At 43.7% G+C, this 24,904-nt stretch overlaps 2 protein-coding genes across 2 annotated transcripts; both read left to right on the forward strand.

Annotated features, from left to right (window-relative positions):
* The first annotated feature begins 1,624 nt into the window (after positions 1 to 1,624).
* On the forward strand, positions 1,625 to 11,314 carry LOC129600338 (homeotic protein labial-like). Its single transcript, XM_055498820.1, has 5 exons — positions 1,625 to 2,268; positions 5,370 to 5,917; positions 7,447 to 7,912; positions 9,587 to 9,920; positions 10,845 to 11,314. The coding sequence occupies exons 1-5, from the start codon at positions 1,956 to 1,958 to the stop codon at positions 10,984 to 10,986; spliced, it is 1,803 nt and encodes a 600-aa protein (XP_055354795.1). The 5' UTR covers positions 1,625 to 1,955; the 3' UTR covers positions 10,987 to 11,314.
* A 6,989-nt stretch (positions 11,315 to 18,303) lies between these two features.
* On the forward strand, positions 18,304 to 21,444 carry LOC129600349 (kelch-like protein 2). Its single transcript, XM_055498830.1, has 7 exons — positions 18,304 to 18,572; positions 18,729 to 19,005; positions 19,591 to 19,924; positions 20,101 to 20,297; positions 20,345 to 20,702; positions 20,956 to 21,054; positions 21,167 to 21,444. Exons 1-7 carry the CDS (start codon positions 18,304 to 18,306, stop codon positions 21,391 to 21,393), a joined length of 1,761 nt encoding a protein of 586 aa, XP_055354805.1. The 3' UTR covers positions 21,394 to 21,444.
* The last annotated feature ends 3,460 nt before the right edge of the window (positions 21,445 to 24,904 follow it).

Consider the following 24,904-nt stretch of genomic DNA (forward strand, 5'->3'; position numbering starts at 1 on the left):
TCGGTTTATAATTATTTTACTGCCACCGCCGTGCGCTCGAACGTGTCCCCGTTTCCCGGCTGCCCCACGCGCTGCACTTCGCATATATCGCAGAATGAGTGTGTGTGTTTGCGCAATCGCTGGGAGAGGAAATGGGACGCTTCGCGGGATGCCGGGTCGGGCGGTGTATGGCAGGCTCATCCATCTTCCTTACAAGGGCCATTGAAGTGCCAGTCGACACGGCAGGGCCCGGGCCACGACGATTGGGCAGATTGCTCGACAAACAACCTGCAACAACACAGCCATGAATACAGCCCACCAGCAGCAGCACGCAGCAATTGCCGCACTTGCATTTGCCATTGTAGCCATTTATACAGCCACTTCCCGCTGATCGCTGGTGTTTTTCATTGGGGATTGTGTGAAGTGGCGCCGATCGGTGTCGGTTGGAAAAGGGTGCTCATGAATGGTTCTTAATAGTTTTTATTGAAGTCTGTTTTGTCAAAAGGTTATAAAACGAAAATTCTGCTCGGTCATATTACGAAATTTGTTGGGCAAATAATCGTGTTCTACATTCGTTCGTGGAAAAGCGTAGCTGAATAGATATGCATGCTCTTAAGCATTACAAGCAGCAACCATATTTTAAAATTTTAGCGGCGCTGTAATTCCCACTTACTGGAATATTTTATGTATATCTTGTATATTCAGTATACATATATTAAATATTATTTGTTATTTTATTTTTCTGTTGAATCTAATTACAATCTTTTTAAATTCCTTTTTGATTTTATCTTAATTAAAAGGCAAATGGGTTATTTTATCCATGTAAGCACTAATTTATCTTATAGAAATTACAAGCACGCAACTTACTCTTCTCTTTCATCTCATTAAAAATTACATTATGAAAATTTTGCTTCAGAGAAATTTACAAAAAATAAAATTTAGTTTCTAATCCCGCAAATTAAAATTTTCAATCTACAAACTTATTTTGCAATGAATAAATGAAAACCAAAGTTATTTACAAAACAAAGTAATTCAATATACAGATACATGTAGTTCGCAAATGGTAGCACAAATCTCTGAAATAATTGTCGCATAAAAATAATTCCACACCGAAATAGTTTGGCCGTGGGAACAACATTGCCGGCCGTCGGTGTAAAGCGCGCAGCAAACAAACTTCACCAAACCAGCTTTCGCGCCGTGTTCTCTCCGCACTGCCCCAAGGACGCGCGCCCTCCCCCCGTACACACCATAATACACAGCGCTCACATTCAAATCCATCAAACAAACACGCACAGTGCAAACGTGCAGCTCAGCTTGATTCGTAAATTAAATATTATTTTAGTCAAAATATCCCCTCCACACAACCAGCGCGTCTCTCTCTCGCTCGTATCGCTGTCTCTCTGCCTCCCTCACAAACTGGGCCTTTGTTCGCGCCGGCAACTTTTGACAAGCCTTGAGAGCTGTCAAAACTACAAGCCGATGAAGGGGCGCGGCTTTAAATCCGCACACCGACCAATCAGGACGCGGAGCGGCCGCTGACAGGGACGGAGGCGGAGCCAAGTCTACACAGCTGTCAGCAGGGCTGTACACGGCGCAATGGACGCTGCTTAGCGATGGTGATAAATTATATGCCAATCTACGGGACAGGCAACTTGTGATTTATTGCCTATCAGAAAAATGAATTATTGCTTTTTCTCTGTCGCGGTGTCTGTCTGCTCTCTCTCTATCCCGTCTTGTCTCTCCCGTCGTAACACACACAGCACATAACTTCACCCGTTTAGAAAACCCCGGTTTTCCTGAATAGCGGAATAAAAATATTCCCCCTTTGTTTTTCCCATAATCCCTGGGTAATTTTGCTAAAGACAAGGCTGAGAACAAGGTGTGCAAGGAAGCGGGAACGAATGTGTGTATGAGAGAGTGGATGCTTCGGCAGTTACAGTGTCGACGCGGGCCGCTATCGTGGCCATGGCAGCTTGATGATGATAGATGCGAAATTAATGATGATGATGGCAGCAACTAATAATCTGACTAGTCCGTCACTGAGCACCACGACCAGTGCGGCAGTACAGTCTTCCTCGTCTAGTCCTCTTGGACTCTATGCTCCCCATACGCCGAGCTTTAACAAAATAGATGCGGATTTATCATCACCACCACCATCGCAATCGCAATGTACGGTACCTTTTTACACGGTCACGCCGACCTCGGTCCTCCATCATCTTCCGCCATCCGGGATCGTCTTCCCTGACAGCCAGCAGTCGGCCGGTCCACACTGTACCCACATTGATAACGGTAAGGATTTATGGATTATCCATCACTAATTTAAATCTATTAATCATTAAAATTAAATGCCGATAAGCGGCGAAAAAGTTTTTTATAATCGATGCTGCTGTGAGCGGTTAGTGATTTTGACATGAGAACGGTGAAGAACACCTGCCTCGTAGCGATGTCGCATCGACGCGGTACAGTTTGGTCTTGACATTTTTGTGGCTGGCTGGTTTGACGCGCAGGAATGCGTCGTGTCAGAAATTTTTGTGTGGTGGAAAAACCTAGTCTGAAGCTGCTTTTGGTTGGCCTAAATTTGCCGATATATGTCGCTGATGGATAATTATACTCGAGATTTTGGTCATTACATAACATGTTAGTTTATACTACAGCGTTTTTCGACGCACGCGTTTACGTAATAATTTTCGTTAAGCAATTAGCTGACTTGAATTAAAATACATATTGCGAGTATTGTACGTGACGTGATCACGTAAAATATTCATTTCGATTCGCAATTTTATGTAATCTGTCAGGCCTGCAATGTACAATACATACGTAGTGAGCGAGTAAGAGCTGTACAATGTTGATTCATCTGTCGATTTTACTGGGGAAATCATTGCGCATTAAACTGAATTTTAAAAAATTCTTTAAAATATCAATGGTAGGCACTAGGATCATTGTTTGGTGAAAAAATATTTGATATTTTTCCACATTGTGTGGACCGTCCGCTGGTGACCTCGGCAGAATTTGACATGGTATGCACAACACACACCGCGGCATTCGGCACACCACTGCCAAAGGCCGGCCGCATTTGATGCAGCGCATACGCCAATTAATTCCTAACAAACTCATCAAACATGAGACTGTTTGTGTAAGGTCTCCTTCAAAACCCGACGCGCATGCATAATGAATTATTCATCGCACTGTAAAATCCAGCCATCGCATCATACGAAGCTGTGTAACACGCTGGCATGTAAACGGAAACGGAGAGTTGTTGCCGGTAATTTCCTTTTCATTCCGCGCCATTAATTCCGCGTGTAACAGCAGCAACATATCCCGTACTTGAGCGTCTAATAACGCGCGCCACGATTTACGACACATTATCAATCCCATTGACAGAAGAGTTGATGGGCTAATTAACGGCCGTTGTATTTAAACGGCTAACAAATCGCCGGTTGATTAGGTGAACAGTCCATAAAAAGTGTGTTAATGATTTAGTTGGTGAGTAATCAATAAAAAGGAGTTGTCTTCATTTAGCCAGGGGATCATAAATATTCCAGCTGGAGCTGTAATGAAGTGAGCGCGAGACAGAGAGACAGGGTGACTACTTGACCGGTCGTTGAGGCGCCGTAATCCCACTTGGCGGGTGTAATGCGATACAGCGGCGGCCGTGCGCCGCACTGCCCACCACGCGGACATTGCTAGCGTTTGGATACAACCACGCGGGAATGGTTAATAATTAATTTGCTGCTTAGATTGTAAGGGGAGACGGGATTAGGAGATTTCTGTATCGTCTGCATTTCTGTATGTTGGTTGAATGTCGGTGTAGATTGTCCCATCCATCATTATTAGTTTGCAACCGCTTTTCATCTAGTTTGTGTTAATCATGCTATTTATCTGTTATTGATCGCTCCCGATATCCTCAACACTGCACGTAGGTTGTAAGTTACATGTGTTGCACATAATGTAGCTAATAATATGTAACACAGATTTTCTAAAGATTAGTTTAAAAATTAAATATTTTTACAAACACATTTTAATCAAATAACTCATTTATGGTTAATTTGAATTCAGTGAATTGTCAAATTCATAATCAAATGAAGAAAATTGTTCAGCTAAACAGAGTGATTTCGTTACATAATTTCTCTAAGTGAAGCGGCTTGCCTGTTTTTGGCATGCTAATTATTCATCGCGTTCCAGTTATTAAGATTTTAATTAGTGTTAGACAACTGAATACTGCCATAAATTTTATTTCTGCAAGGTTTTGAAGGAAATCGTTTAGGTTGAGTGCCTTCATTCTGATCATTCAACACACTGTAATATTACAGCGGCAACGTGTTCGTTTTTAATGCTCGTGAACGTCAAAATTTTAAATCGGTTGCGCCGCTGGCAGCTGGTGCTCCAACCGAGCCAACGAAACAGATAACACACAAACTGAGTATAATACTCTGTTTGTGTACTTCAGTATGCGAACACCGACGATCATCAGTCTGTGTTGTTAGTGAGCCGATCAATCCAGTCCCCCGGTAAACTAGCGACAAGTAACATTCTCCAACGCTAATGGACTGCCTAAGTAGCCGCGGCGCATTAATTGAACAATTCCGTGTCGGAACCGATAGAAACGATATATGCGTTACAAGTACTACGCTGTGTTAGTGCCAGTGATAGATGGCTGTATTTGTTAACGGTGGCATTGTCCATGCTGACGACAGATCGGCAAACATGGCCAATTAGTGGAGAACTAACTGTATGTAGATCACTGGGTGATGGGGTGTATTTGTCTGTCGTCAATAAATGAGCACTGAAGGAATTATTTAGATTGGCCCGCTTCTCGGGTAATGCGCGCGGTGAATTATGGCTGGTTGTCGCTAATGATGCTGTCATATAAAGCAAGATATGGCAATTAGTATGATTGTCACATTAACGACATGAAAGAAAAATCGTTGAATTCCCTAATGACCTTTACACAGCGGTTCAAAAAATAGTTACTACAATACAACTTAAAAATTACAAACTAATTTAAAAAATAAATCTTTTAGACTACCAGAACGAAATTATGATTTAAAGACAGTATATTACGAGTAAGGTAAATCTGTGTGCTCTCCGGCAAACGCGGCGCAGAATGTTTGGACTGTGTACCCCGATTCTCCGGGCTCTTAGAATTTAGCTGTGCGCCCGGAAAATAATGTGATTTCTAAGCGCCTCGATCAACGACCATTTGTGCGCCACGTTAAAATAAATTTAATTTTAATTGTGAAGTGTGCCGTGATATCTAACAGTAACCGGTACCTAAACTGTTAAGTAAACGCGCTAATCTTGTTGTGAGTTGTTGTAAAACATACGCTGGCAGGCCTTGATGAATGCCGCCGTTTAACCACCGATAATCCCCCGTTGATGACCCTGTACAGGTTACCCCGCCCCGGCCCCGCCCTACAGCAGTCCCCCCTTCGACAGTAAGGATCTGCCGGTCCTCACCAAGCGCAACACCACCTCACCGCCGCCCGCCACCTACACCGGCACCAGCGGTTTCCATCCGGCCGTCAATGGCCGGCCCACCGCCGCGGGCCAACCGAAGACGGCCGCTAAGGTGAAGCAGCAAGCAGCCGGCAAAGCCGTCCCGCATAGCCGGTATCAGTGCGATGAGAACAACAGCAGCAACAGTATAGTGTGCAATCAATCGGCCGTGCAACAGCAACAGCAGCAGCAGGCGGGTAACTATACGGATTTACTGCCTCCCCCCTCGCACGCCTATTACAGTCCCCCCGAGTCAGCCTATCTCCCGGTTGCGTCGATGCCCTATTATTCCTGTCAGGCTGCCGGCACTACTCCTGATTTTCCTTCTCCACCCCTAGGGGCGCCCCATAACACCGCGTGGAGTTATGAGCTGCTGCCGGACGGTGGCGGACACACCGGGAATATGATCTATCCCTACGCGGATAACAACGTCCCATTCCAGGTACGATTCGGAATACGCACGCTAAATATATATTATAATACCGTACGTAATGCTAGTATATATGATACCGAATGTAACGCGTAAGTAACTAAAGCGTTACTTGATGTAATATTCATTCAACAAAATTTATATGAAAATTAATTATGTATTTATATAATTATCTATTCTAGAATTCACTTCTCAGTTACTGTCCTCTAACTATGTGATCATATATCTGGTAAACACCTTTTTCAAGTTTTAAATTTTTGCGATAGCCACGTAGAAAGGTTTTAAATTGCCGAAAACTATGCGAAATATTGTGTACATAACCTTGAATTTTGCCTGAATTTTTACTTTTCTCTCAAGTGCAACGTCAAGCCCCTAAAGCTCGAGAAATTTACAAGTGTCGGCTGACCTTCAGCGATAATTTCCTTGCTACATAGATACTGTGGCTTGTAACTTATTCGAAATAATGTATTCTAAGTTTTATTCTAATTCTGCTATCGAAAAGCATACGTCTGGAAAAACGCATACGATGGGAGTAATTCATATTGATATTTTTTGTACGAGTAGCTTGATCTAGTTAATTGAATGCCAAAATTACTGCACTTGTAGATGGATTCGATGTATCCAACCATAACAGTCACTCTGTGACATTACAATCTCCAGTAACTATTTCTTAAAAAGTCGCTTCGATGTTTGCAAAATTTCCGTGCTTCGAAATATTCCTATTGGATTTTGATTTGGTAATTACACGTTATCGCTGGTAGATCGATCATATTTAGCAAATGCCTCATGGTTTCCGCTCATAATAATGAGTAGGTTGCACTGCAAGGTAACGTTAACTGCCGGTCATAAATAAGCACATCCACAGTTCGCGTATATCGTTGAATGGCGCTGTTTACACAGTACAGGAACATATTTCGCTACTTCTAGACATCTATTAAGTTTGCATCCGACGTTATGTTCATTTGCTGTATGCGTTATTTATTGCCGGTATTTGTCTAATAAAAATGCAAGCATCGTAGCGCATTTAAGCGCACAAAAATATAAGGTCAGGCACAAATCATTTTCTGTATTTGAGTAAATATATCATAGTTTACATATTATGTGTCATTTCAATATCTATCACTATCTAAGCATTTTCTGGAATTTATGGTTAGTAATTTAAAAGCTTAAAAAAATCCTTTCTAAATAATGCGCATGCAAAAACAGAAAAGTTTGGTCAGTACATGTAATTTTTCCATCGGCCTGATGGAAAGGGTTAAAAATTCGGCAATCCTATTTTGTAGCGATAATTTTATAATATCAGTACAAACGTACAATATATTGTTTTCATAAGTGCACACGATATAATGTAGTTCGTGGGACTATAACGAAAGCCTCCAAGTTAGCTCCTGGTCCAGATCTGCAATACCTTAATTAGCAATTCCTTGTTGTTCGACAGCATTACGCTTAGCTTTCCCGCTAAACTATTATTACCACGCTATCTCTCGTAACGTTCCGTTACTTAAGAAGGATGAAATTTTGAGGGTATTTTGCGAATTCAGGGCAACGACTACCCGGCACACCACGCCGCCCAACCGCCCCCGGTACGCCACTACCCGCACACCCAGCCCCTGGCCTACCCCTTCACGAACCCTCCCCTGCCGCATCCCCACCATCCCAAATACCATGACCCTTATCTCCACCACACCAACGCCCCGACGGCGGCCAACGTCGTCTATTCCACCAACACCGCCTCCAATACTCCCGAGCGATCTCGCACTTATCAGTATATGTACGACGTCGGCGCCGTCCCGCCGGTGCTGTACGGCAAGCACAGTCCGGAGCTGGAGATGGGCGGGTACGAGGACGGCGGGGGCACCGAGCCGGTGGACTACAGTCAGCTGCAGTCCATGCAGCAAGCCCCGCCTCCGCAGCAGCAACAACAGCAGCAGTTGTCGCCGCATAATCAGCCGACGAAAAAGGCCCCGACCTACAAATGGATGCAGGTCAAACGCGGCGCAACCAAAGGTAAGAAGCCGAGAGACGGAGTAGAGTGTGCTTTTCGATGCTTATCTGAGTAGTTCAACGGAATTTCATGTAGCGAAGTATATCGGCCGGTGTGTTGTGTGATGGGGAGAGCAATTAGCAACGCGTATTAAAGTGTCGTTAAATTGTCATTAGGTGCGATAAGCGGCTGTTTTCATGACCTTCTGCTGATACAACAGCCGGTTTTTTCTTAGACCAAAACATTAGAAATGCACCGTTTTTTTCGACAGAAGTTTTTTCGGCTGCGTGACCTTTCCGACATCGTACGGAACTTTCTAAAAATAATTAGCAAAAAATAATGAAAAAGTTACTGACATGCATTTTACATATTTGGTAAACCGGTTGGCGTGGTTTTTTCACGGTTTGGAGAAAATCCTGCTAACCATAAGTATACCTCGAAACACAGAGATTTTGTATTCATAAAATTACAGTCTAACCATTATGAAGCTTAAAAACGATGCTTCGTAAAAAATTTATTTGCATTTTGATGGTAATATTTTTGTCATAGTCCGGTGCAATAACAGTTGCTGCAGCGTTATGCGGGTGATCAATAAGTTGTTTCTCCGCTTTCGACATTGGATACATATGCCATTTTGTGTGTTTAAATTGTATATCTGTGTGGTGAGAAACGGTCGATGGTGTTGGAATGCCGAGGCGAATGATTAATGGCCCATCAGAACAGTAGCACAGCAGGAAATAACATTAAGTGGCCCTTAAGCTAAACAAATACGGCCAATGTGACATTCTTTTCCCAAAGACATCAGCTGCAGCGCCAATCGACGTTTTCACTGGCAATTCTCTCTCTACTCGTAGAGTAGCGAGAGGCAGTTAGACAGCACGCACACTGTTTTTCCTGTCCATTTCAGCGTTTTCGTCATCTGTACAGCCAGCAAAATCAATTAACCGGCACATAAAATGTCCTAAAGCACGTTTACGAGTACCGTCAACAACACACCGTAGCTACTAAGAAAAATATGGATATTGACTGAAAATAATTACTTGCGAATAAATAACCGATTTTTCATGGATGACAATTTAACGACTAACTGCTGTATCTTCTTTAAATTGTTTTAATAAATGTCATGAATTACATTATTTACATATTAAATTGTTAACGTGATTGATGGGGGAACATGCTGTAAAAGACACTATTATTCTGATCAAGTTATCTTTGATTTATTTTCACAGTAACTTAGTTAATGCGTACTTGACTTTACATGCCTGAAGCCCGCATTAGGTTCGGTCTTATAATCGTCCATATTTCAATCGTCTTGTGATTGCCAAAGATCAAATAATTACGATTAGAAATGTTAAAATTTTTTAAGGATTCAGAATGATCTGCGCTTGAGCTAATTCAGTTAATAAAGCTTGGTACCTCGTAATAAAGTACTGAGCCAGTTGTCATAATAGTTACTACAGATAGTTGCTAACAAATTGAAACTATACTGGCAGTGAAAAATGCGACATTCTGATTTTTATCCTTTAATGTACATATATATACAAACAGATACAATAATTTGTTTCTTAGTTGTTTTCTATCTACTCTGTACAGCACACTTCTCCATTTTAATGGAGCCCTTGGTGACCTTTCATATAAAAGAAGTAATTCCCGAGATTTTCACTAACTTATGCTTGTTGTTTTGTTGCCCACTCTAGTGGCCGGTTACCCGGGCGGTGGCGGCGGAAATGGCCTGGGCAGTATTAAAGGAAACGGCGCCATTAAGGCCGGCGAGCTGAAGCAGGAAGTGGGCGCCCTGCAGCACAGTCCCGTCGTAGCCCTGCCGCCGGATGCCGGCGTCCCGCCCCCGGCCGGCATGCCCATTAACAAGAACATCCAGATCCTGTCTAACGGCACCGGAAGGACCAATTTCACCATCAAACAGCTAACGGAGCTGGAGAAAGAGTTCCAGTACAACAAGTATCTCACGCGTGCCAAACGCATCGAGATCGCTAACCAGCTCGGATTAAACGAGACCCAAGTCAAGATATGGTAAGAACTCTAGCACTGTAAGACGTAATCCTGAGAACGCCGCAGCGCCACCATTAAACGCCCCATTTACTCTTGACTTGCAGAAACTAACCTAAAAAAGAGCAGTTTATTCGTTTTATTTTGGAACATTTTGACATTTTAACGATACATCCAGGCATTTATTCAAAAAAAAGTTTTTCTACATTAAAATCCTAATTATTAAAACTGTCAATCTGCCAAAATAATTAACAAATAAATAGTAAACAGGTAAGCTTAGAAAGCTCCTTTCTGCAATACGAATAACTTTTTCAGAAGGTTTCCTACGTTAAAATTTTATTAGATTAAACTTTTACACACTAATATAGTTGTCAAAACAAACACCAATAACTTTCGATAAGTAAATACATTTTTCGTTCATTCTAATAAATAGTAATTCTAAAAAATTAAATTAAAATAACCTTTATTAATTTTTAAGGGCATAAAAATGAGTAAAAACTGAAGTAACCATTCGAATATTGGATTTATTTATATTATGCCCATTCGTTGCTGCGTACGAGCACAATATTGTCAGCAGTTAATCGCTGACTCATAACTTCATTAAGCGACGAGCAGCATAAATCTGATGGAAACCGATATCAAAACGAGTTTACAATATTCTCTACCACCCATGCACTCATTCATAAATCCATGTCGCACTCTCATTATAAAATCACCAGCACGCTTTTATATTCCATTCATCTTGTGTGGCGAGACCGTTTGTACATCTTGATAAAACCCAGAATCCGGAAATCTTATATAAACAACATATATCATTCTCTACGGAATATCGCAAGAAATCTAAACCTTATCGAACCGAATTGTAAACGAGATTTATCATTCGTATATCGACTACTGCAATAAATTTCAACAAGTCGCACTGTGTTCTAACGGAGTGTATCGTAACAGGTTCCAGAACCGGCGTATGAAGCAGAAGAAACGTCAGAAGGAGGCCGGCCATTTCCTGTCGGCCTCGCCGCCGTCCACGGTGCCGGGCAGTCTGGGCGGCCTGGATCATATGGCCGACATGGCCGTGGTGGATTCCGTGTAGAAACCGGGCGCCTGCGTCGTCCGCACGTGGCGCCCCCTGTGCATTCCCGTATCCCCGTGCTAACGTGTATAATTCTCTCACTCGTACTTTCCTGTGTAATTCGGAATTCCATGGAAGCACTCTAATGTTCATTGACTATATATGAAGGTGTTTTAACGCGGCGCGAGCTGTACAAGGTTTATTTTCCTTTTCTAAGAAGTTGATTATTCCGTTTTCTGTTTTTCAGTATGTTATAATTATATTTTCTTTGTGATTATGTGCAACGAGATTACACCTGTCACTGTGCAAAGCTGGGATTTCGCACCGAGTTTACGGACTATTAAAATCAGTCTGAAAGGTTTATTTGTGGTGCAAGAAGAAAGCCGGGCTACCGACAGTTGCGTGTGAGTGTGTTTTGTAAACGGAAGACACAATTTTTGGGAGAAGAGAGTGAGCATAATTACATATACGGCGACGACATCACTATGAATAATCTAAATATGAACGTGAATATTTCTGATGTGAGTACTTGGATGTCAGAAAGGTACAGCGCAGCAACGAGGCACAATAACATAGACATAATTATTACAAAAAACAAAAAGAAAGTACAACGCATTTCTGTAGAGTCAGGATTTCCTTTAGTGCAAACACAAGAACCGAAAAAGTTTGCGAATTACGATTACCCATTACTGCGGGCATTTCGATGAAGATGAACGATAACGACAACACGGCTAAATTCTCCGTGCTCAATATCTGAAAATTTAACTCGCAATGCAAGTAAAATTAACTAAGCACTGAATTAAGTAAGTACTAAGCACGAACTAAACACTGAACTACAATGTATTTTACAACAAATTAACATACTATTCAGTGATACCGGCTACAAAATTCGTCTCTTGTTTTGTTTTTTCTCGCACATTCGTATCGACGTGACCCATTCGACTCATTCGATAATGTTTGACTCTTCGATTAACTTTAAATACCGCGTGAATCTGGCTTTTGGATTCATCTTCAACAACAATCTCATCGATGGCAATTTCTTGTACCCACACAGTTAAGCTCCGAGGATCGTACAACATAAATATTTTCAACTGTTTCGGCGAAAACAAACCACGAAAACAAACCACACGAAATTATCTGCTCCCAGGGTATTATCTGGTGCCAACCGTTGATCGAAAGCAGTATTAACAGTGGCTGCATGACACGGGACTAAAACAATGCAGATTTGACTTCTAATTGTAGCTACAATTGTTCCCAGAAACAAACTGTCAAATACCACCATCACCTTCCGTCCCGGCATCGGCTGCAGTACTTCTCGGTGAGCGTGGATAAATCGCAGGCAGTCTACCACGTCGCTGTTCTCCTCGTAGTCGTAACCTGACCCGAAACAGTAATAGCTACATTATGTCGAGCTGGCGACGCCATTCCACAAACTCCGGGCAACCCTGACAGTTACGCGCCTGTTTGATGCTGTGGATTTTGGTAAAAAGGACACCCACACTTCTTGGGAGCACTGCGGTTGAGTGAGCACAATATTCCACAGCATACATGTGCGACGACATTGCACTAGGTGAATACTATCTAAATACTGGAACACTGCGCCGAATATTTCTACCGGCAAGGGGAATAGGCCTGCGTTTGGATCGACCGGCTCCCATTCGACGCATCCAGAGCAGGGTGCCAGCTTCGGGGGAAGCCACGCAGAGCCGTTAAATGTCCACCCTGACTTAACGAGCTTCTCCATATCGCACTGGGCTTCTGCTAGGAGTGCGAGGATTTCCTGTTGTGGCAAACACAAGAACCGAAAAAAGTTGTGCGAAGTTACGTATTACATTGCATCTACTGTACACGTATACCGAATGAAGAAAAAACGAACGAATAACGACAACACGGCTATGACATTCTTTCCGGTGCTCAATATCATGAAAATTTAACTAAGCAATGTACGAAGTAAGCAATTAACTAAGCAATGAATTAAGTAAGTACTAAGCACGAACTAAACACTGGTTTAACTAAGCAATGTACCTTTTACGAACAAATTCAACTCGCACTGACGCGTTCAGGGATACCGGGTGGCTGACAAAATGGTCGTCTCTTGTTTTGATTTGTTTCTCGCAGATGCTTTATCGCACCGTGACCCATTCGACTCATTCGATAAATGTTTAGACTCATTCGATTAATTTTAAATACAAAATGAATAAAAGGCTTTTGAAAGAATTAAGCCATCTACGTTTGCAAAGGTGCCAAATGAAACGAAGTGTAAAGTTTTCGTATCCCAGTTCACGAAATATAAAATCTCGTGCCATTTGTTCCCCTTACAGACATTTTAAATATTTTCAACTGTTTCATCTAGCGAAATACATTTATTTTCAACAGAAAATAGTTGTGGACATGCTGCATACACTAAACGAGTTATGCAGTCATGACACAATGTGACGTTTTCAAAAAATGCCATGTTTTATCTGGATTTTCGGATATTTTGGTTAACAGTTTTGGCTGCATGACAGGGTGAATAAAAAAAATGCAGATTTGACTTCTAATTGTAGCTAACACATTGCTTTTTCAGAAACAAAACTAAATCAGATAAGGTTTTAGAGTGTTCGATCGACATTTGTTTTCAAAAACTCTGTTTGCGGATTTCACGAGAATTACTCGTGCGGAGTCTCTGTTATTTGCAGTGCGCTGGCCACGCACCTTGCCAGAATATTGCATTTCCTTGCAGTAAAAAAAACACAAGACGCAACCCCTCGACCCGAAACAGTAAAGTAGCTACATTATTATCGTTAGCTGAACAAGCAAGAAATTTTAGAACAGAACAGCAAGAAAATTCCAGTCTTATGCTAATTTTGACTTGACTTAATTTTTTTATGTTAAAAACAACGCTTTTTCGAATAATACTAACCAGGGCCCGGTCACCGCCCTCAGAAAAATTTCATATTTTGCTTGAAGACAGAGTAGGTATTGGGAATACCTAAAATAATATTTTCATCGGCAATGGTGCAGTAGGCGTGGCCAAAAACAAATCTAACTGCCGAATGTATTGTTAGTGCACTGGCAATACATATGGCGCTTATACAGATATATGGCCAAGCCAGCCGTCAGTTTACGTGTTTACCGTGTACGTATTCTCATTATTAAATGGTGTTCATCGTACTGGTGAAAACTTATGTTTTGAACTTTTTCTTCGGTAAATTTACTTTTTACTGACTGGCTTGACAATGTAAAAGTTTTCTGAACTCTTTGTACTTGCCAGCATCGCGCGCGTGGTGCAGTACAGATAATAATTAAGAGGTGAGCAGTGTAATCAAATCAAATCTACTACCGGTTAAATTTTTACAAAAATGGATGTTGTAAAAACAAAAATTAAGAAATAGTACGGTAGTCAACAAGCTAGTCTGTAAATGCAGTGATAACAGGTAACACTGATCGGGGTGCCGTATGTACTGCCAATACAATCGATGTACATTGACAATACATGCGACACTTAAATTTAATTGTTTCTGGCCACGCCCACTGGACCAGTGCCGACAATTGTATTTTTTTAAGTGTACCCCATACGGTCCATACCTGTTCTGTCTTCAAACAAAAAATAAAATTTTTATGAGGAGGGAGGTGGTGACCGGTCACCCTACAACTCACCGCATGACCGACGGCGTATATCCACATGCCGCTCGTAGTCTGCTCTTGCACGCACAGAACCGCGTTTCCGACTTGACGCACTGGGTGAAAATGCCAGAGGTCCAGGTAGTTTTTCCAAATACTCCACAGCGGCGCCGAAATCGGCTCACTACAAGCATATGATGCAATCATGAAGTGAGTTGGTTGAAGGGCCTTCTTGGACGACACAATGCGGACCACCTCGACTGGAAAGCAGTCCCGGACAATCACAGAGCCGCACTGCACCTCGATAAACACGCACTTCGTGCCGAACAGTCCGGGAACGAGGAACTTGGCCGGATACCATGTCCACGGTTGATTTGACGATGGTCGCGCTAATACCTGAATCTGCTCGCTGGAACCTGCGCTTAGGGTTGCTTTCAGCTCCTTAATTCTCTCGGAATCTGCACCTGTAGGTATCAGACACTGAAAAAGCTTTCTGGATATATTATGATGCTCTATAAGCTGTGCATGCTGCCCGGGACAGTCGAAATCCAGGACGAAGCCATCAGCCGTGACATCGACGACGTGTGCAAGCTGGAGCTGACCATCGTCAGTGAGGACATCCACCGTGTTCCAGCTGGTTACTCCGGACAGTTTGACGATTAAGCGCATTCTAGCAAGTTCGCCGGCAATGGGAAAGCGTTGTTTGAGGCGCTGTTTCCTCAGTAACAACTCAAGATTACTGCATGGCCTGAAAGCTGTTTGTTATGTTTCAACAAGTGCAGAAGATGCAGCCTTAATGACCAAGACTCGAAGTAATCGGGATAGTGGGTCACTATGCTTGGATGTGAATCGATTAATGCGGTCACGCTCTTTGTGCACGAGACAAGCCGCATCCATGGTTTCGCATCCGCAATGCGTTGCTTTCTGCTAACGGATCTGATTTAAAAAAAGATGTACGCTGTCTCTCTGTCGCGCCAAGCAAGCTTTGCGAAGGAGTAGACGGACAAAACCGTGGCCCATTGTTCGGGATATAGTCGCATCTCTTAACAGGCTCATTGTTCAGCCTTCATACGCTGAACATAGCGGCTCATTGTCCAGTCAGTCTTCATAGTCTCTGGTTGGTGTTCCCTCGTTCAACTTAGAACGCCCAGCCCGCCTTATGAAACGCCTTTTGCACAGTCACAGCCAGTAGAACTGCAGGTGTTCACGTTCCACAGGTTTTACTGGATTTTAAATTATTCTGTAGACGGATGAATCGTATACATTGGCGCGAGAACCGTTTGCGCGCGCAATATCTGGTTGGGAAATTATGATTGCCAAAAAAATTCCAAAATTCCATGAAAACGCACATTGGCATTTGACATGAAGATACTTTTACACTGAACCAGGTTTTCACATGTTTTTGAAATTTTAAAGTGAGTTTCCAAAATTGTAAAAATCAGTTTAGCATTTTAAAAATGTGAAGCAAACTTTTATGGTACTTTCAAAATGATCCCACACAGAGTGCTTTCGCTGCGTTGTGGAGACCAAACGTCTCATATCTTCTCCCAATTTTGCGTAAAAACGCACATTTAGCATGAGGACCGTTTTTACAACCAACCAAGTTTTCACAGTTAATGTCCTTTATGGAAAGACTTCTCACTGTCATACAAAAGTAAACTAATTATCCCTGCTATGGAATTTCGCATTCCGTTCGCTGTCTTTCAGCTTTGGCGCCTTCGGTGAAATGAATATGCATGATTCTTTGAGCAACACCTGCGCTGGGAAAAGCCGGTGGATGTAGGGAGACTGGCGCATTTGACGGCAGAGTTAATGCAGAACCCAATCGACTCCATTATGATTTGCTCAAGATACAGATACTTCCTGATTTTCCCTATAGTCCAGATACATAGGTGCAGGTACATGCATACAAAGTACTATAAAAATTTCTTTTAGATATTCCATAGCATAGCGTTTACTGTTAAGATTTCCCTGTAGCTCAATAAACATTTGCTCATCATTTGAAGATTTTAAAGAGATTCCAGACGAACGATCCGTGACCATCCGCGCATTATGTAGGTCGAGAGTGGATGCCAGACAACGTGGAAGACGAACTGAGCGATTTGGATGTGCGCAAGCTAAACAAAATATGCCGGTACGCGTTGTCGGGTCATGTAGCGAAGTACAGCGATCGGTCATCGCCAGACAGCGAAAGCGCCGAAGAAGACGATTCTATAAAATATGTCGTAAAATACGCTCTGAGTCAGAGTCAGAGTTCGAGTGTGGGCCGTAAAAGGCCCCCAACATTTCGTCCCGTGACCACGCTAGACAAATAGCGTTTGCGAAAAGCGTCAGTACTCTCCGCTGTCGAACGGTACAACGGCTTTGTAACGGTTCACAGGTTGTTTCATTACAGCCACAGGCAACGGCTTAATCGTAAACCACCTGTTCTATCCATTTGTTGGCCTTTTGATTTTGATAAGCCGATGCTGATACCTACCGGGTAGCTAATGTTGTCTATACTGGTATAAGAACTGCCATGTTCGTGCGGTTACCTCTCGGATTTCGGTTCGTTGTGCAGTTTTTTGTGTATCCAACAGATGAGGCCATTGGTGTCAATTCGAAAACAGACCTGAACCAGCTGCGCGTATACAGATGGCGCGATTCAAAACTTATTATGCTTACAGAGCCAGAAGTTAATTACGATTTACGTCTATTAACATAAACTTTTTAGGCTGAAGCTGAACCATCTCGATTCATATTGCGATTCGAAAAATCTCTTATTACGGAAAGTCGCGTGTGTGAAGTGCGTTTCGTATAGTTTACGCAACGTAGCGTATGCAGAAGCGTATCATCTCCCGGGATCCTCGACCACTGCCTCAAATGGCAGTAACGTGAGCGCAGATACCGTATACTGTAATATAGAGGTTACGTTTTCACTAGCTCTTAAATTTTGCTGCTGTTTCCTATTAATTTTGTAGTTCCTCCCCCAAATTCGTGATGTTTAGCGCAAGACCATTTGAGCCACGACGATACCGTGCGAAGTTACGGTAAGGCCTGCGCGCTTAGCAAAGCATTGGATATCCGGGTAACCGGGTTGAGTTTTAACAGCGTTCAGCGATCAGTCGAAAGAAAAACTTAATCTGTCTAATACCAACATTATGTGTGTTCTCATTACGCTTGATTTTCAGTAAATTCGATTTTGTTTCGTCACTGGGTAATATGAATCACTTTGCAACCATGGTCGCGCAATGAGAGTTCCATAATCCCTCGGCGAATTTCACTTAGTTTCGCCTCCACGTGTGTCAAAACGGATTTCAAGCGGGCACGCTTCGCTCGCCCGCGTTTTTGTAACTCTGATTTTTGTCTTTTGTGTAACTTTTGTGTGACAGTAGACTGAAACGACTGCTGTTTAGTAGCTCTAGCTACAGTACGACAAAATCTATAAACTAGTACAAATTACAAAATGTCAAAATTTAATCTACTTGTACAGTTGTACGTAGTCGTACTCACAATTACAGTAAATCTACTGTGCGGCGTGTGCGCTCATTACGCTAGGCGGTCGGCTGGCTGCTACGTGAACTCATCTCATCAGTGCCTAGTCCTACAATCTTCACGTCAGCGGTCCGAAGTACAGTTTTGAGGTACTCCTAATATTCGAATTTTAGTGCGTTTGAACTTTGAAGTAGCTCTTTTATTCAGCTGTTGATTTGTTTTCCTATTTTGAACAGTTTTTTCGTCCTAAGTTCGCACACCATGTCGAAGCTGAACAGTTCTGATTTGACTCATGATTGTCCCGCTGACACTGTGGAGCTCTTGCGCGAACTGCGTGTTCTGCAGTCAACAGGGATCTTGTGCGATGTCAAGTTGACAGGCAGCGACGCATCCTCGGTGGGCATTCCCTGTCATCGCTGCGTGCTCACCGCGCACAGTCCTTATTTTCGCGCGGTTTTCACCCACGATTGGAAGGAATCCTCGGAACCAGTGTTCCGCCTGGGCAACATCGATCAGCGCACGTTGAAGGAGTGAGTGACAGCGTACCACAGCTTCTAGCATCGTGTAGAACGGGTTCCACGATTAATCATGACAGTCTTTGACTTGATAACGCGGCAATAATTGGTATCTTGGTGACTTTCAATTTGCTCCTTGGCTGATTTATGGATAACGCTGGTTTTGCCCAGGTTGGTAGGATACGCGTACACCATGGACCTGAACCTCAGCGACGACAACGTGACGTCTGTTCTGATCGCGGCGCAGTTTCTGGGGATGACTCCGGTGGCCGCCAGATGCTGGAAATATTTAGAAGAGCATCTGTGCGTGTCCACTTGCTTGACCGTCCACGCGTTGGCCTCCCACCACCACAATCCCCATTTGGCCGCGGCAGCCCTGGACTTGATCTGTCGTCACTGTCTCTCTTTGACGCAGGGCCTGGACTTTCTGCAGATGGACGCGCAACAGGTACGGCCCTGTGATAGTCATCATGATTGATTGATTGATTTTTAATAGAGTACTCTACAGATGTCACACGTTGGCTGGAATTTAGTGTTTTAAAAATTACTTGAGGCACAGACATGTCGAAGAAGTTCGCACCGATGTTCAGGATGATGCAATAATCGTGTAAATACCGATGCCTTATTTAGCCAGCAGTCTATGGACTGCATCACCTGCCATAATCCCCAGACCACAGATATTCTTAAAATATCATATTCGAGCTCAGCGTTATTCATTCATCTTAGAAACGGCATTTAGAATGCAGAAAAAATTTCGTCTTCAACTCAGTTGCTACCGCCCACAGAAACGGTGGGGCACCTGGGGGACCGGCAGTCAGAAATTTTTTCTTCCGAAAACAGTTTGAAAAAAATGGTTCCTAGATCAGAAAAATTCGCTGATTATTAATAAGTGGCCAGATTTGGCTTAAAAAATAGTACATGGTTGATGGGGGTCTCGTGTAAGCCCTTCGTATCACTCTAAATCGTATCCGTATCAAAGGTGCACAGAATGCAACATGCTGCAGTGTACCTGTTTGTTGGGCAATGTTGGCAGGTGGCCGAGCTGTTGGCGTCGGATGACTTGGAGGTGTCCAGCGAGGATCAGGTGTGGGAGGCGGTGCAGCGCTGGCTGGATCACGACCGTCCTGAACGACTGCCGCATGTGTCCGCCGTCCTGCAGGCTGTCCGTGCGCCGTTCCTCAGCGCGGAGGCTCGACAGGAGTACGCGGCGCTTCTGGCCGTTGCGCCGGTGGGGATCCCGTCGGGCCAGTCCGCGGAGGACGGGCAGTTGGCCGACGGGACAGCGCAAAACACCATCCACGACATTCATGCGGTAATTGTTCTGTATTTACGATCTGATTCTGTGTCCACTATGGAGCGAATTATTGGTGGCGTCTACTAGTTAGCCAGGGGTTGTTCCTTGTTTGTAGCGATTTTACTGTGTTAGGTGATCTTAGTGTAAATTACTAGAGCTAGCCTTTGGCTGGCCGACGCGGACGCTGAACGCTGCGCGCATGTTGTGGTTCTCGTATAAATGTTTGATAGTTCTGTTTGTGTGTGTTAGGTGCGCAGGACGTGATCGTATGCGTTGGCGGTTACAGTGATATTCCGCATAACGTCGAAGATTTGGTGCACGTCATCAACCCTTCCATCCCGGCTGCGTGGTCCATGAAGGCGCTGCCAGCAACCGTGGATGGCTGCGTTGCAGAGATGCTGGACGACCGCTGGATGGTCATCGCCACCGCTGAGCACATCCGCACCGTACAGCGCGACAGCCACTTCACTGGCCTGCGAACCGAGGGGGCCAGGTGGCCGCCCTGCCGACACCGCGCCATCCCAACACCGCCGGTGTGGCCGTCCTCAATGGGCGCCTGTATGTCATCGGTGGCACCCATCGTGATGACGAGGACGATCTGTTGGCGTGCGTGGAAGCGTACGATTTCCTCAGCCGTTCCTGGAGTGCTGTTTCCGCGCTGCCCCACAGTACTGGCTACTGGGTAGCGGTGGCGTGTGCCGGCCGGCTGTATGCCTTCGGCAACGACGGTAGCAGTCTGGCCTTGGCCTACGATCCTGCCGGTGACACCTGGACCCGACTGGCCGATATGCCCACGCCGCGTGCCGGGGTGGCTGCCTGTGTGACGCCCAGCGGACTAATTTACATTGTCGGTACGCACTAGTACGAGTGTCTATCCAAATACAACGGGGAAACGCGATTGTATAATGGGTACGATCCCCGATCAGGATAGCATAGAGGAAGGGATTCTAAGAAGTTATAACGTCGTTTTGCTTGGTACTTAGTTTGTACTCGCATTATGATAAGTACTTATTAAAGTTCATCTGGTACGAGTAGTAGGGAGAGTAGCTCATGGCGGAAGGGTCCACAGTCTGTACACTAAATGTTGCGGGTGCATTTGTGTAGGCGGAGCTGTAGGTGTCGCTCCCGGGAATGTGGAGGAATTGGTAGCATGCGCGCTAGTGGAATCCTACGACCCCACCACCAATCAGTGGCAGAGAAAAGGTGGGTCTCATATGGTGATGCTGTAGACGTTGCTGGTATCAACAGGTGTTGGACAGTACGAGTGTGGGTCGGCATGAACCGTCGGGTATCAGGTGTGTTGTTCTTATCATAGGAGACCTCCTCAAGAAGCGCGGTCGTCCCGGATGTGCCTGCGTGGGCGGGAAGCTGTATGTGCTGGGTGGATATGACTATAACGAGTCAGCGATGGTCGTCGGTGTCGAAGAGGACAGCATCGAGGTGTACGACGAAGAGGCCGACAGCTGGGCGCTGCATGGATGCCGCCTGCCACTGGCCAAGCACGGCTTCAGTTGCGCTGTGATGAAGCTAAAACCGGGCTGACCAGCATTCGTTCAGCGAAGAATTTTGCCAGGATCTGGCAATCGCTAAATTACTGGTTTATGCGTTATGTTTTTTAACTTTTTTTGTACCGGTTAACTGTTGACCTCGATCTGCTGAAAGTTTTTACGGCCAAAGAGTTATGGCGAGGATCAGTTTTTAAGTTTGTATAGTGTATAATCGACCGGACCGCAGCGAGAGTCCTCTAGTTCAACAAAAACAGTTGTCTATCTGTCCTGGAAGTCAGAAAAATTAGAAAAGCCAAACTTTAGAAGAAATGTAGAAGGTCACGGTTGCTTATGCAAAAAAACTCGCCTGCAGATAGGTGTCAGTTTGGATATGGTGTGTCTACTAGTAAGTTGTAACTCAAAATTTAATTAATGCATACGTATTATATACTTGTAGTATTACAAACATTTCGTTACCGTGGAATGCAAGATTTCAATTTTATTTTTATTCTGCGGGCGTTGCCCTTCATGTACTGTCATAACAAAGTTTACGAAAATCGCGGCAACATGCTAACACATCCTCAGCAGGGCGCCATCCGAGGGAAACCGAGAAACGGCCGAAAATTGCGTCGATAGGGGAATCGAACCCCGGCTACGTCGTTAGATCCGCGTAGGCAGTACCACTGCACAAAGTGTTAAAGCCCCTTTAAAGACTTGCCGCTGTACATGAGCCGCTTCTCTCCTCACAACATCGTATCGCATGCTGGCGCAGCAGACTCGAACAAATTGCACTCTACTCGTAGAATTTGTGTAATTGTGAGCACATGGGCGTATAAAGACACTTGATGTTCTTTTGTTGTTTGCCCCAGATAATGCAGCACTTTAAGGCACAGCTTCGTCAAGACACTACAGTCGGCATTCGAAAAAAACATTATGCAGTTGTAAAATACGAGAACCGTTTAGACTCTTACCTTTTACTAGCAGACCCCACGCAATTTGCGCGGAGTAATTATTGCGATGGACTAAGGACATAACCCAGTGCAAAAATTATAACTGCATGGCATGAATTACAGGTATTATGGAAAATTTGCCTGTCTCTTGACTGACTGCAGAGATGAACTTAAAGAGGAAAAGTGATATTTTTCTCCCAAAGGCGGATAAATTTGCTCATTTGTTTCCGGTCTATTTCTTAATTTCCAAATCCGGAACCAATCATTTACCTACTTGATAGTCGAAATTTAAACATTAAAAAACAACCAAAATCTCTATCTTCTCTTGGTTTAAAAGGTATCGTCCGTGGCATTTCCTTTAGCAAGGGCGAGACTAAAACGCTGCTTAAGGAAAGCAGTAGAACGTGCTTCTCCAGTTAAGGGAAGTGGGCCGGTACATGGTACCGATTTCGTATACATGCACGAAAACTTACACTTTCGCGCACTCCCAAACACATTTTTGTTTCGGTTTATGACGTTTTGTAGCCAGAAGGTTTGTATACACTGGCGTGAAAACCGTTTGTGCGCGCAACATCCGGTTCGGGAGTTATGGCTGTTACAAAATTCCAAAAAGTTTAAATGCGTTCAGGTGTAAAACAAAAGTCTCATTATAGACCGATCTCCCTCAAAATTTGCACGTAAATGCACATAACCACGAAGAACGTTTTTACACCGATCCACTGTTCTAGCATGTTTTCAAATTTTAAAATGAATTTCAAAATTTTAAAATTCATTTTAAAATTTGAAAAAATCATGGAAGTCTGGATCGGTGTAAAACGATCTTCATGGACATGCGCATTTACGTGCAAAATTTGAGAGATCGGTCTATAATGAGACTTTGTTTACACCTGAACGCATTTAAACTTTTGGAATTTAACAGCGAACATGTTCGCGCACAAACGGTTTTCACGCCAGTATCAAATTCTGGCTGCAAACGTCATAAACCGAAACAAAATGTGTTTGGGAGTGCGCGAAAGTGTAAGTTTGCGTGCATGTATACGAACTCGGTACCATGCACCGACCCACTTCCCTTAAGTCTCGAATTTTGCGGCCCATAAAATGCAACAGTTCACTCAGAGCGGGCTAAATACTCTCAACGTCTCAATCACTAAAGTATAGAAAAATATCCATTTTCCAAAAACGAATATGTGCGACATTTGGCATTTTCTGCAAGCTGAGCCACGTGTCCAGATTTTTTCGAGCTGCCGGTGACATGCGATTCTGCGACCGTAGATGTACACCAGCTAGTTGCATCCCACACCAGCAGTTTCCCTTGGCGGACAGGAATCAGCGTCATCCCAGCTTCCTTAAGCAGCGTTTTAGTCTCACCGTTGTTACTGCCAAGGCTGTTGTGAGCACGTGACCTTTTAACCTAAGAGACGATAGAGATTTCGGCTGTTTTTTTAATGTTTAAATTTTGGTTATTAAATTTTAGTAATGTAACGGCGCTTGCAATCTTTGCTATCCTGGCGGCTTTAACCGATTAAATCTGTTAAAAATTAATCTTTACCTTAATTTCGTGCAGCTACCGCATGGAGACTGTAATTTATTTGTTGTTCTACCTTCCCGTGTTTTAGTCATTTTGCGCTTTTTCAAGCTGTAAATTATCCTATTACAGTTTATTTACTTTAGTTTCAGTTCCAGTTTGGCCACTAACACCGCTGGTGACTTTCGTACCCCAGCTAAATAATCAGTATATTAACAGAGTAATTGCTCTTGCTATTCCTTTTACTATTGCTCTGACCACAGCCAAACACTTCTAAGTAACTAAGGACAGAAGCATTTCGTTGTGTTTCCTTCCCGGCTTTAGCTCTTTTTCAAAATCGGCGCATTACATTACGAATACATTTCGCTGACGTTTCATACAAATCGTATGTTATTAGCAAAACCAAGCTAGCCGTGCAAGATTAGCGTCCACAATGCGTAAGTGTTTTCCAAACAAAGTCATATCCGCACGTCTAGGTTGTCTCCCCAGCGGCTTTATAAGACCTGCAGTGCATACATAAAGCCGAGCGATTACTAACTTTCGAGGCGACAAAAATTATGCGGTACTCCGTTATCACTGCGCCGCACAACATACAAACCTGAGTGGTGCTGATTGTGCAGTTGCTCGTTTCGCCGCTAGTGCTTGCGCGGGCCAATTCGGCAAACACCAAAAGAGTACTTAACAATGCGGCACATGCCTAAAATCAGCTGAAAACAATGATTGCGGTTTCGTTCAACACTAACTGCATAGTCGGCATTTATAGTAACCTTTGCATTTGTTACATAGCTATAAGCGAAACCGTTACAGTTTTTTGCCCGACGGAAATAATAGTAAGGCCGCGCAATGCGCACCTGCATTGCGCTTTCCCGGGTGACCATTACGCCGGCCAAAGTAAAACAACCCGGTCCATAACGCTCGCTCCGATAACACAAGGCATTCCATTCGGCACTTTTCCACGTCTCTTTTCCAATAGATAAACCAACCCTGGTGATCTTAAACAATGTTTCGCCCTGCAACACAGACGGATTATTCAGCTACGCTTACGTAAAGAAGTTTGTTGATGGAGATTTCCTCCTGATTCGCAGCATTCG

The sequence above is a fragment of the Paramacrobiotus metropolitanus genome, unplaced genomic scaffold (assembly GCF_019649055.1).
Source record: "Paramacrobiotus metropolitanus isolate TYO unplaced genomic scaffold, Prichtersi_v1.0 Parri_scaffold0000172, whole genome shotgun sequence".
NCBI lineage: Eukaryota > Metazoa > Tardigrada > Eutardigrada > Parachela > Macrobiotidae > Paramacrobiotus > Paramacrobiotus metropolitanus.